This window comes from Branchiostoma belcheri, unplaced genomic scaffold (assembly GCF_001625305.1).
Source record: "Branchiostoma belcheri isolate BF01 breed outbred unplaced genomic scaffold, Haploidv18h27 scaffold42, whole genome shotgun sequence".
Taxonomy (NCBI): domain Eukaryota; kingdom Metazoa; phylum Chordata; class Leptocardii; order Amphioxiformes; family Branchiostomatidae; genus Branchiostoma; species Branchiostoma belcheri.
The window spans coordinates 837,205-850,068 of NW_017804043.1; the positions used below are offsets into that span (position 1 = coordinate 837,205).

The 12,864-nt window shown below is 42.3% G+C and overlaps 2 protein-coding genes across 2 annotated transcripts; one reads left to right on the forward strand and one right to left on the reverse strand.

Annotated features, from left to right (window-relative positions):
- The first annotated feature begins 478 nt into the window (after positions 1 to 478).
- Positions 479 to 4,356, forward strand: LOC109477980 (receptor activity-modifying protein 1-like). Its single transcript, XM_019779433.1, has 3 exons — positions 479 to 482; positions 1,748 to 1,913; positions 3,670 to 4,356. The coding sequence occupies exons 1-3, from the start codon at positions 479 to 481 to the stop codon at positions 3,917 to 3,919; spliced, it is 420 nt and encodes a 139-aa protein (XP_019634992.1). The 3' UTR covers positions 3,920 to 4,356.
- Positions 4,357 to 5,633: 1,277 nt separating this feature from the next.
- LOC109478129 (E3 ubiquitin-protein ligase Zswim2-like) lies at positions 5,634 to 12,783 on the reverse strand. Its single transcript, XM_019779617.1, has 11 exons — positions 12,692 to 12,783; positions 11,944 to 12,100; positions 11,333 to 11,409; positions 11,145 to 11,185; positions 10,761 to 10,989; positions 9,938 to 10,066; positions 9,455 to 9,558; positions 8,970 to 9,057; positions 7,567 to 7,735; positions 6,763 to 7,127; positions 5,634 to 6,405 (listed from the first exon to the last, which is right to left on the reverse strand). The coding sequence occupies exons 2-11, from the start codon at positions 12,091 to 12,093 to the stop codon at positions 5,646 to 5,648; spliced, it is 2,112 nt and encodes a 703-aa protein (XP_019635176.1). The 5' UTR covers positions 12,094 to 12,100; positions 12,692 to 12,783; the 3' UTR covers positions 5,634 to 5,645.
- Positions 12,784 to 12,864: the final 81 nt, after the last annotated feature.

The window sequence follows — 12,864 nt, forward strand, 5'->3', positions numbered from 1 at the left end:
CCAAAAAAAAAAGATAACACCACAACAGCCCAATTCTGCGTAGGCCGCTAATAGGAAGCCATGTCTGGCATAGAAATTGTTTCCAAAGACAGGCTGGCGTCACGGCATGGCAGGCAGACTCCGTGTCTCTGTCAGAAATAGCGGGCTTTTCTCATTACGGGCTCATTTGAGGGTTAAACACGAAGTTATTACTCTGCTGATACTGAAATTGGGACAGACACACAGAAAAAAATGGCAAAAGAAGACTCTGTAAAAAGAGACAGTCTTCTGTGTCTGCATGTATCTATGTGTGTATAGCCAGTAAACGTAACCCCGCACTCCGATCTTCTGTGTTTCATTTTATCTGTATCTGTATAGCCGGTATAGCAACTATTCGCCGTATCACATTAACTTCTGTATCTTTGTTTTTTTATTGAAGCATATGGAAAGCCATCGAACATAAAGCATATGTATCTGTATCTGTATCTTAATAGCCGGTATGGGTAACCGCCCTTCGTTGTAACACACCGGCATCTGTATCTGTTTATCAGGTATGATCGCCATTTGGCATAACACACCAGACACTTAATTCATCAAATGGAAAAAAATATGATGAAATGTGCTATTATCGTACTCTCCAAATCCCCAGTCAAAACAGTCTAAAGGTCCTGACAGATTGATTGTGCGTGGCTAAGTACCGGCGGAGTACACAGAAACACAAGGCAGAGCACTTAGAAGTCTGGAAAACCTTTTAGTAAAACCCATGGGAGCCATTATTCTCGCAAGCTTCGTCTGTCCGCGAAGAATGAAAAAAATGCCGTAAAAGCGCTTTTGTCCTCAAGAGAGAGAGAGAAACCCTTTTTACTTGAAGTGGTGAAGGCTTCCTTGGTGTTTTCGCGAATAGATCTAATTTTGTGCTTCACTCGAGTGGAAAATAGTTTACCACCATTGTGTTTTGGAATCTGATTGGCGAAATATATGTCGTTTATATTGTGAAGAAGACCTATTTTTCAGATTGTCTGTGCTATGGCTAGGCTATTAGACACTTTCAAAATTGATTCTGGATATTCCTGACTTACAGACGTTATGTCTTTGGGAAAGGCACTTTATACAACTTTCTTCACTCTACCCTTGTGTAAGATGGGTACCTGACTTTGGTTGGGGAGGTAAAAGGTAGTAGGAGTTGTGGTACAACCAGTCTCATTTCAACCTGGGTTGGTGGGACTTTTCTTTTTGTGTTGAATAAAAAAAAACAAAAAACAAGTATCAAGCAAGACAGGTTAGCTTTCATACTAAACCTAATGACATATTTTGCTATTTTTGCTTGTTTGTAGTGTTCACGAGAAACCACAGTTAACTAAACTCATTGACAAAATGACTAATAAACTGGTGGACGTCCCAACTACTAGGTACTTAATAACAGCCCAGAAGAGAACAAGAAATAGCCATACCTTCAAGTACCAGAGTTTATCAACCAAGGATTGAGGTGTTCAAGAATTCATTCTTTCCTAGAACTGTCGCAGATAGCTAGAGTGGAACTCGCTGTCACCAAGTACAGTAGGGGCATTGTCATTAGATAGCTTTAAACAATGTCTAGAGCTAGAAGTTCAAGGGTTAGGTGTAACAAGTCGATCGGTGTAATATAGCCAGCTGCCGCCGCGCCGCGTGCCTGCGAAGCTGGTGTGTTACGCCGAAAGGCGGTTATACCGGCTATACAGATACAGATACAGAGACAAGTTTGGCCATTCCTTGCTTGTTGTTTTTCCAGTTCACGAGCTTGTTCAGTCTGTCGAGGCTTGGAGAGATTGCCCAGAGGCCACCCTGTATCAGGACTACCTGAAATACTGCACGTCAATTTTCGTGGAAAATCTGCGCAAGCTGGGCAACGGGAGCGACATTTGCCTCTGGCCTGACGCAACTCCTGCAGCTATGGAGTAAGTACTGACTCAATCATTAACAGGGCTGGAAATACAACCTGCAGGTAAGATTGGAGCTGTGCAGGTATTTCTGATGTCTACCTGCACCTAACCTGCACTGGTCCATGTACTGGGTATATGCAGGTTAGTGCAGGTAAAATTGGAGCTGTGCAGGTGTCTCTAATGTGTACCTGCACCTAACCTGCACTGGTCCATGTACTGGGTATATGCAGGTTAGTGCAGGCAAGGTTGGAGCTGTGCAGGTATTTCTGATGTCTACCTGTACCGAACATGCACTGATCCATGTACTGGATATATGCAGGTTAGTGCAGGTAAAATTGAAACTGTGCAGGCATTTCTGATGTCTACCTGTACCGAACATGCACTGATCCATGTAGTGCATTTATGTTTATTTGGAATTTGTATGTACTGGTTATATCTACCTCACCCATGAAGTGTAAAAGAAATAATGGCAATGGTTGCTGAACAGGTTTAGTGAGTAGTGCAGGTACTAGGTAAAATTTATCTGGTGTACGTAATTTTCAATGTTACACCTGCACCAGTGCGTATATACAGAAAATGCAATTCAAAGCCGCAATTTCTATTAGTAACACAGTCATCATGTCATCAGCATTGGTGTGTGACCCTTGAGTCAGCCCTTGTCAGGATTGTTATGATGTACCCCACACATGGGTTAAGGGCTAGAAGGAAGGGCCGCCGAAGGTGGCGGTTGTTTGAGACAGGATAGACCCGAATCGATCACAGTGGGCGCCGCCTTTCAGACGCTGGCATGTTTCATTTGTGACTGGTTCTTTGAAGCCAGAGGTGCTACTATATATACCCACACACTTTCTTTAGGTGACGCGTTTGGAAAATCAGTCACCCACAGGGTTATATGGTTGAGAAAAGTTTTATTTTGAACCTACATATTTTCGATAACAGCATTTCTTGTGCCTGAAGTGGACAAAATAGTTTCCTACTGCTATAGTCACGTCGGTCAAGTTTTTGTGACCACATTAGATGGTTGAGAAAAGTTATATTTTCAACTTACATATTTTCGATGATTGCATTTCTTGCGCCTGAAGTGGACAATATTTTTCCACTGCTATATGCCCAACACAACAGGATCATTCAGCAAATGTTTGACCGGATTCATCGGTCAGAAAGTCGAGCTACATTCCTGGCTCGCAAAGATGTTTGAGATATGTGACGTCATTAGGGGTCAAAGGTGCCTGGAAGTCTGTACCTGCCGCCTTCAGGGCGGATCATATTACATTGAAACTGGGATAGTGGCAGATTGAATTACACATCGTACGTACACACCTGATTCGTTTGTGAATGTTAGCCATTCAGCAACTATAACAGGTTTTTAATTAAACCAGTACACCTGGATGCATCTGAGAAAATCAGACGTTACACATCTGATCTTTCGTTCTAAAACGACCTTTTTTCCTTGCACAGACCGTACAACCAACTGACTCACTGTCTGGAAATCGTCGGCAACGAGACCAACTGTAAAGAGAGGATGGTCTTCAACAGGTTCATGCTGGCCATCCACCGACACCTCTATGCTATCTTTTCCACACAGCGAAATAACTCACAAGCTTTTTCACTTTGTCCTTTTGGCTTCTTCTGGGTGTTGACCTACTTCATTGGCCACCGCAATATTTAGGGGGTCAAAGCTGTCTACCGGTATCATCTTACATTGAAATCTAGTACTTACATACATCTGATCATTCATACTAATAAAAAAAGTTTTTTTTTTCTTGCACAGACCGTACAACCAGCTGACGCGCTGCCTGGAAATCGTCGGCAACGAGACCAACTGCAAAGAGAGGATGGTCTTCAACAGGTTCATGCTGGCCATCCACCGACGCTTCTACTCCAACTGCGAGACCCCGCCGGAGAAACCGAAGGACGCCCCGAAGAAGATCATAGCGTCCTTCGTCAGCCTGACGACCGTGACGACTCTGTTGGCGGCAGGACTGTTGGCGGGCTCCGACTACATCCACAAGGCCAGCTGACATAAAACGGGGTCCTGTACACAGCAGGACTCCACTGGCCGGGATTCAGCCGAAAACCCGGAGATGATACCTAACGAAAACCCCGAGACGACACCTGAAGATGACTTGAAACCTCCTGGTGAGACCACTGGCCGGGATTCAGCCGAAAACCCCGACACGATACCCAACCAAGATTTAGGCGAAAACACCGAGACGATACCTAAAGATGAGTTGAAACACCCAAGTGAGACCACTGGCTGGGATTCAGCCGAAAACACCGAGACGATACCTAAAGATGACTTGAAACTTCCTGCTGAGACCATTGGCCGGGATTTAGGCGAAAACCCCGAGACGATACCTAAAAATGAGTTGATACCACCTGATGAGGTAATCGACCAGGGTCTGTACGGTACGGAGGTATAACAAAGACTGAAAAGTTGTTTGCTTTTGGTTTTTACATTTTCTTTGTACTTGGCGGCAACAAAATTTCGTTTTAGCAGTATATTACATGAATATGAAAATAAATTATCAAGCTGTAACATTTTGTAACTAAGTGATTTACTAGGTTAATATTTTGGCCAAGAAATCTAATTTTCGAGTGGAATATATTTGAGAGTTATTCATCAGGGAAAATATGTTACCTTGTAAATTTTCTTTATCCTTTTTCAATTGATAGTTAATGTACATTGTAATTGAGTTTGGTTACTGAATTGTTTGTGCACAACATGTAATTCTATATGCTTCAGACGGATGGCATTACATTTAGAAAATTGCCAGCCATATCAATTGTGTCTACAATCAACGTAGCCTGTTCGGATATATATTGGCTGTACTGTTTCCTATGTGTAATGATAGACTGTTACAGAATTTCTTGATGTGAAGGATTAAATATGAAAATGATGAAAATACACCAGTTGTCTGCTGTAAGTAGTTTTATCAGTTTTCTACAACAACATTGAAAGAAATGGCCATGGGAATTGCATGGGAAGACAGTTTTGTTATTTTCAACTTAAGCTAGTCATGGCCTGGGTATATATCAGCCCCTATCACTTATTGAGTGATAATCTCCTTTGGCCATGGAAGCCCTAGTCGACACCCTGGCTCTGGAAGATAAAAGGCTTGGGGGATACTTTTGGTTAGGTGGACATTAGGCTTTCTCCCCCCCCCCCCCCCCAAAAAAAAACTCTATTGCTCATGAAACGCTAGCGTCCGTGGCACCCGGGCAAGCTAGTCACAAATCCAGCCTTTAGCTCAAGAACAACACTCAGACAAGGATGGTCATTTGTGCAGCACATAATTTATTACACCAAAGTCAACAAAATAAACAGCTTGCAGCATTCAGTCAAAATAGCAGTAGCAGGGTTTCAAATGCATGGCCACTTAAATTATTGCACGTGTGTTGGTGTTCACTCATTGTATTCTATGCTAGAAAACAAAGTGTGGTGGACCTAAGACTAACACACTACATGAAACAGAAGAAACTGGACGGGTATTTGGCATAACATTGACTTATGAGGTTGCCTTTCCAAAGGTCTACTGGGTTGCAAACTGTTTGCGAAATTTTCACTGGTTTCAGAAATCATGATATCGGATGTAGATGAAATTCTTCATATACCTTATTTTCAGAATTCCATAATATACTCTTTGCCACAAAAAATACTTACAGTAAATCATATAATACTGCTGCAGTACAGTATAAAGAAAAATCACTGTGAATATTAAACATTCTTGTAGCTGAAATAAAATCTCAGTCCTCAGTATTTGGGGTGTTGAAACTTGTTCCAGCAAGTAACAAGTCCCCAGAGGTACCCCCGACACTTCCCTGATGATTTTCCTCCCTCTGAAGCCTCATGTTGTTGGTGATCCCCAGAACATCCCGGTGAACTTGACCTTTGACCGGTAGTGCACTCAACTTATTTACAGAATCCAACGTACCAACACCTTCTGTCGCTGAGTTTCTTCTACCAATAGTGAGCGAATCTAACGCTGCTTCTGCATGCCTCAAACTTGACCCCAAGTTTCCACTTGACCCTTTTCTGACCTCTCTTGAACTTGACCCATCACCTCTGTCCTTTGACCTTTGCCTCACCAAAGTCTTCCCAGGGTATGCTGCCCTTCCACTTGACCTATCTCCACCTGAATTTGACCTTGCCTGTGACCCATGACCTGTACCCTCTAACCTTTGCCCCTGTCCAAGCTTTTCACTGGACGTTGCTCTTGGCCTCCCACTACTCAGTGTCCTTGACCTCTGAACTCTAAAAGGTGACCTCCTAGCCTGACTGCGACTCCTGCTGTCTCCAGAGTTACTGCGATGTGAGTCCGGAGAAAAGAACCCGGTGGGAGGTTTGCGAGACGGTGAGTTTCTGGTGGTGTCCAGCCCGACGTTGATGTTGTGAATGTTGGGTATGGAGGGGGGTACGGGGGTACGGTCTATGATGACTGGTCCCAGCTGTGCAGAAGTGTTGGATGTCTGTACAGCTGTGATGGCAGCAATCTCATCATTTTGGCTGGAAACAGGTAAAGAAACACTTTACTAACTCTTTACTGAGTTACATCAAACTTCAAAGTCTGACAGTCTGTATTAAAGAACCTTCCCTGTTCCTGTCCTTGGTACTGAAGACCCTCCTGAAGCCATCCTCTGTGCTACCGAGTAAAAGAATCTTTCCTGTCTATGTACTTGTCCTTTGTACTAAAGGGCCTTCCCTGCCTGTTTTCGGCACTTACGAACCTTCTTTGCCCCTGCCCTTGGTACACACTACTTCCCTGTCTACTCTCCTTAGAATAGACAACTCAAACCCTTTGTGCTGAAATATCCTAGCATGTCCTGTTCTTTACTTTTACAATCCTAGGTACTTTTAGCATACCTTTGAGAGCTTGGTGCAATTCCTCTTCCACTCAGAGCGAATCCTTCCGAAAACTGGTCATTTCCACCACCAGAAACATGGCCGCCCGACCTCTGACCTCGCCCTTGCTTCCTCAACCCCGGGGGCGCGAACCCTTGACCCCTGCCGTGAACTACGACCCCTATCCCAGGCACCACCAGTTCTATGCCCGTGTCCCTGTCGGCGGTGTCGACTGTTTTGGGCTTGTCTGTTACCCTGGCAACCCGTCGCCCCTGGTTACGGTGGATGGAGTCGAGCGGGTTTGCGGGGTCGTAGACCATCATGCCGTCTATGGGGCAGGTCGCTCGCTGGTGCAGCAGCCACTGGTCGATGCAATCCTTGTGGAACTGACAGAAAACAATAATAAAAGTTCAACTTGTTATTTACATTTAATAATTTTATAGTCTAAAAGCAACTTAGCAATGCTCATAGGAAATTCAAACTAATAGATAATTTCCGGACATTTCAAGTGACATCCACCACTCTTCTTCAGCGTCACTAATGAACACTAATGAACAGCTCATTAGTGACGCTGAAGAAGAGTGGTGGATGTCACTTGAAATGTCCAGAAATTATTCTCCGTAATTTATCCAGTAGTAGAGTTTGAATTTCCTATGAGTATTGTTTACCTGGATGTCTAACCTTCATCAACGTAACTAAGCAATGCTTTATGCAAAATTTGATGTCAATTCTTGATATCTCATTTAAAAGCTTAACCTTCTCCATGCTGCTTAATCTCATAACCAGTAAAAACATGGTCGAAAACTGCTACTGAAGGTTAAGTACCTTATGTTTGCATGGCAGCCTCCTCAAGTGTTGTCCCAATGAGAAGCCCCTCAGACAGACCCTGCACTGCTGCCCTGGTGCCAGTAGGGGGCTCTTCTGTCTCACGATCTCCACTGGCAGGGAGTTCACCACTGGCTCTGGCACTGTGCCGCTCTGATTGGCTGTCGAGCTGTAATAAATTTAAAAGTAGTGATCAAACACTCTGATTGGTTGTTGAGTTGTAATGACAATAGTGATCAAACACTGATTGGCTGTTGAGCTGTAACAAATTCAAAAGTAGTGATCAAACACTCTGATTGGCTGTTGAGCTGAAACAAAAGTATTGATCAAACTCTCTGATTGGCTGTTGAGCTGAAACAAAAGTATTGATCAAACTCTCTGATTGGCTGTTGAGCTGTAAAGACTTCCATGAAGAAACATTCTGATAATTGGCTGTTGAGGTATGATGACATTCATGATGAAACATTTTGATTGACTTTTCAGTTTTAATACATATTTAAACACTTTGATTTGCTGTTTTATTTGTCACTGTTACATTGAAATACATACAATGTTACTCTTAGACTACTACATAATTAAAAGTGTACGATTCACTGATCAAAGTTTTGGTTCGCAATTTGACCAAAATTATATGAGAAGAAAACAAACCTTTCCAGCAGTTGAGTCGTTGAGTAGTTAGCTGGTGTGTTACGCTGAAAGGCGGTTATACCGGCTATATAGACACAGAACAAGGACTAGTACAAGTCTATGAGAAGAAAACGAACCTTTCCAGCAGGTTGAGTAGTTCGTAGTCCTCGTCAGTCAGGTCGCGGGAGAGCATGTTGTTGATGACAGCTGACGGGAGAGCCTGCCCCCCTCCCCGCTGGGCGGGACGCCATCTCTGAGAGCTCTTCTACACCGGGAAGGAAAAATGGAAGTGAAAAAAAAGAAATGTAGCTACAAATGAAGACCTGAATTATGTCACTTGTATAATCTGCATAAATTGACATCACAGAGGTGGTGGTTTGCTCATTCCTAAGGACAAAGACTGGAGATACGTCAGTGAAGGTTAGACATCCAGCTAATAAGATGCGCCAAAAAACAGTTACTCAAACATCTGGATTTTGGAAGCGGTCAGACGTTTCAGGTATCATCCACTACCTTTCCTCAATCACACAAAGAGACTGCAGGAGAATTGCATGTTTATAAGCATGAACTATTGAGACTGGAGAATGTAAGGTCAATTATAAGACTGGCATTGTATGGCCAATTTCTTGTGTATGAAATTACAGTCTAAAAGTGCTTCATAATACATCTACCAACACAGATGAACTTTCAATGTATGACCTGAAACCTTTAAAAACTTCCAGAAAGTTTCTAATCTACTGCAGTACCGATTGATATTACAAGGTGGCACTCCTCACCTGTCTAAACTGGAAAGAGTGCTCCTTGTGAGTCTGGGTTCCTGAGAAACAGTTTTGGCACAGGTGATACTCAACACACACGATACACCTGGAAAAGAAATAAGAAATAAGACAAGTTAAAGACATTTTTGGAGATTCACTAAAATACCTTAGTACAGTGTCATAGAAAATGTAGAGTTTTATCAACACAGTTTTTAGTCAAATATCTAATTTCAAATGGAACTAGAAAAGTAAGTCTGCAAAGCAAATGCATATGTTCACCTTCGCATATGGTCTGCTCTGTTAATTCTTACTCGACAAACACATTATATATGTGGTCAGACAGAAGTCTAAATCCCTCCTGCTATAAAAATGCAACATGACCAGTGGCCATGATGACAGATGTTTGGTTAAGGTCATTGACCTTGTTGGTTTGGAAAAGAAAAAGAAGAAGCAGAGCAAAAACAATATGTTTTCCTTAACATAAATAGTGACTTACTTGTAACACTTCCCCTCAATAGGTCTCATCCCGCAGTTTTTGCACTCCACACCTAAGTGCTTGTTTAGACCAATCACAGGCTGGCGGCCAGCAGCGTTTTTAAATTCTTCCCTGTGTAAAAATAACAACACGGTTTATTCAAAGCTGTCACCATTTATATAGATGGTTTCAATTTTCAAGTTAATTTATTTAACCAGGGTAATCTCAGATCTGCGGGTCTGTTTTTCAGATATCCCTGGGCACACACACATTAAAAAATGCAGTCGTGAAAATTGACAATACAATAATATACATACAAGTACAGACTTATAGACCCAATCAGAAAAAAAGGTAAAAGTCCAAAAGCCTTGTTGAGGTTGTAGGGTCATTGGGTTGTAAACTTCCTAGGATTGCTGTGCTTTGGGGCTCAAACAAAATTTGATAATGGAAAAAAATTCAGGCTAACTAGAACACTGCTTCAATGCTTCAAAGAAAGCTACTTAGCACTGACTTGATCTCCTGGATGGGTCCAAAGTCCTGCCTACAGAAGGGACATTTGATTTCTGTCTGTCCTGTAGTCTGCTGGTGTTCTGCCCAAACCTTCATACACTTGATGTGGATGCTCTGTCCACAACTGTACCTGAAGAGACAAACAAAGTAACATGCTATTAGGTAATGAAAGGGGCCCAGAAGGTTAAACCAGACCGATACAGTTGGCCAATAATGATGATGAATATTCAATGTGTGCTGGTAATATTTCGTGCATGGTAGGAAGGAAAATGAGATTTTTGTGGAGTTTCATATTTGTATAGTTGGTGAATATAAATGTGAACTTTTCTACATTATTTCTAAATGAAGGAAGTAGAGAAGTAGATTTACAACAGTTCATTTCTCTCTTTGCTATTCAGTCTACATGTACATGGTGCATTCTATTACAAAATGCCATCCACTCTCTATTCTAATAATTTCAAATCACAATATTTACTTTTTAGTACATAATCTTTTTGTTTTCTACACGATACTAAGCAACACCCCTCGTGGGGCCTAGTGCTTAGGGGAGTGGTCCTTCCCCAGCGTGACCGGTGGTGGTGGTAAGAAACAAGTGCAGTGACCATATACAGAAGTCGTAGCTAGGGGTTGACCACATTCCCACATCTTAATGTTAATAAACAAACTACAGTACTGAATATCTAACACTTACGTGAGGAACTCCTCCTGACAGATAGGACAGATACTGAGGAAGACCAGAGTAACTGGTCAAAAGCTCTAGGTGTCCAATTTACAATCCCTTGTGTTGGATCAAAAGTTCAAACAAAAAAATATCTAACACTTACTTGCAGTACGTGACAGGCTCTCTCTTCCTGAGGAACTCCTCCTGACAGATAGGACAGATATCCTCCTCTGTGATTGGTTTCTGCTGCAGCCTGGCGCGCCCATCCCCCGTCCCGTCTGTCTGTGTGTCCGTCCGTCTGTCCGCAGCCCTGGCAGCCTCCTGCTGAGGCTGGTGTACGCCTCGCAGTAACTCATTTATCTCACGTTCTACAAGACCCAGCTGGAAAGACACTGAAATAGGATAGAAGATGATGTTGTCAGCTATTTGGACCTCTTACTATTACTTATTATATATACCTATTATATATACCTACCTACGAATTTACAATTGCTTTGAATATAGAAGTAAAAATCTGATTGGAGAACTACTCATTGACAATAATTACCTGGGTTGGTTCTTGCTACTCTGAACTTCCTCAAAAGAACCCTGGAAAAAAAAAAAAATACCAAACAGATTTAATGTATTGTTCACACTACACCTTGTAGCTTTAAGTTGTAGCTCTGCCAGTGACCAACATCAGATTAAGACAAGGCACACACAATTGTAGTAATTTCTGTAGTGGAGCAAACTTACCAACAGATGTGTTTACAGATGTCCTTTTCCTTAGAGAAGACAGGACAGGTGCAGGTATGGGGGTCTCCTAGTAGAACCTGTGTGATGACAAGGAAAGATACACAATTATAATGATGAACAAGAAATCAGATATTTCAGTCTTTTAGGAAAAGTTTGGGTTTTTGGGAATGTACTGGAACTGTGAAGGAAACTGTGTATGTCCTTTCTGAATTCCTCTACATACCACCCATGTACCCCAAACTAGAACGTTCAGAGAAACTTTCAGGTGTGACCTCCCTATCGATCGACTGTCAAAATCATCTCCCACCATCCATACAACAAATAGATGTAGATGTAGCTGAACAGTCACTACTTTGGCAAACGGACACACAAAAACACAGCTCAGCCACCCAAAACAATACCTCCATACCCAAAGTATCAGCACATTTGCCAAAATCTTGTTCTGAAAAATTATTTCCAGTCTTTGCCAAGCATTCACTATCTGGTTTATCATCAGTTGTTCCCCATCTTCCAAGGGTTAGATGTGCTTGCACACTGATGCTGAGGCTTGATGGCAGCCTGCCACTTACCTCAGCAATATCTGGGCCTTTGAAGAAAAAACATTGTCTTACCTTAAACTTCTTGGTCTCCCCCTCCTCCTTGAGTAGGAAGCCGGTAGGTCCGATCTCCCTGAGGATGTAGATGGTTGCGTTCAGTGCCTGGTCCTGTCTCCAACTAGCTGCATCACTCACTATGCGCTGGTATGGTGCAGTCCGAGACATGGCACAACTGTCACAGGAGAAATGTAGGAAGATTAGCCTGGGTACCTTGTTGTTGTCTTGGTTTCATCATCATCATCATGTCTGTGTTTAACATCTAAAATGACTCGCTAGACAATGAATCTCTTAGTGCTGGTTTGTGCATGGTTCACTTCAGTTCAGAGTCAACTACTTGTTTCTAGGTATTTAACTCTTGGTGCTTTCGTGTGCCTGTGTGATGGTGACTGTCTAACTAAACTATTACCCGGATGGTACCCAGGCTATAGAAAGACTGTTGGTTAATTGTTTCTATGTCTGACAATGGAAGATCAATGTCATATTTTTTTGCTTGATTTACTAAATTCTTGAAACCTTTGTCGTGTAAAATTCAGCTCAATGCCTTCAGAACCAATGCCATCAATTGCAACGAAATTATGAACGCGAATCGCCGTTTGCCCCCCTCCCCTCCATAATCATAGACGGTTTGTTTTCCAATCCAGCCCGTCCTAAATTTCCACCCAAATTTCTACCAAAAAAGAGAATGTAGAAAAACCTACAGCCTAATTTTCTAAATCCACAAAGTACCAACAACACATTCCAACATAATTGAAGACAAACATACCTTTGTCACGCTCAGAAAAGGAGAAAAAACGTGACAGTTAAAAATCTTTTCTTTCCTTTCATCGGCCGTCCGCCATCTTTGTTTCGTTGCTGTTTACCTACCTCGTTTTCGTGTCACTAAGGGTATTCCATTCGGTAACAAGGTAAGAAACGAATTTCCTTAAATTTAGGAAA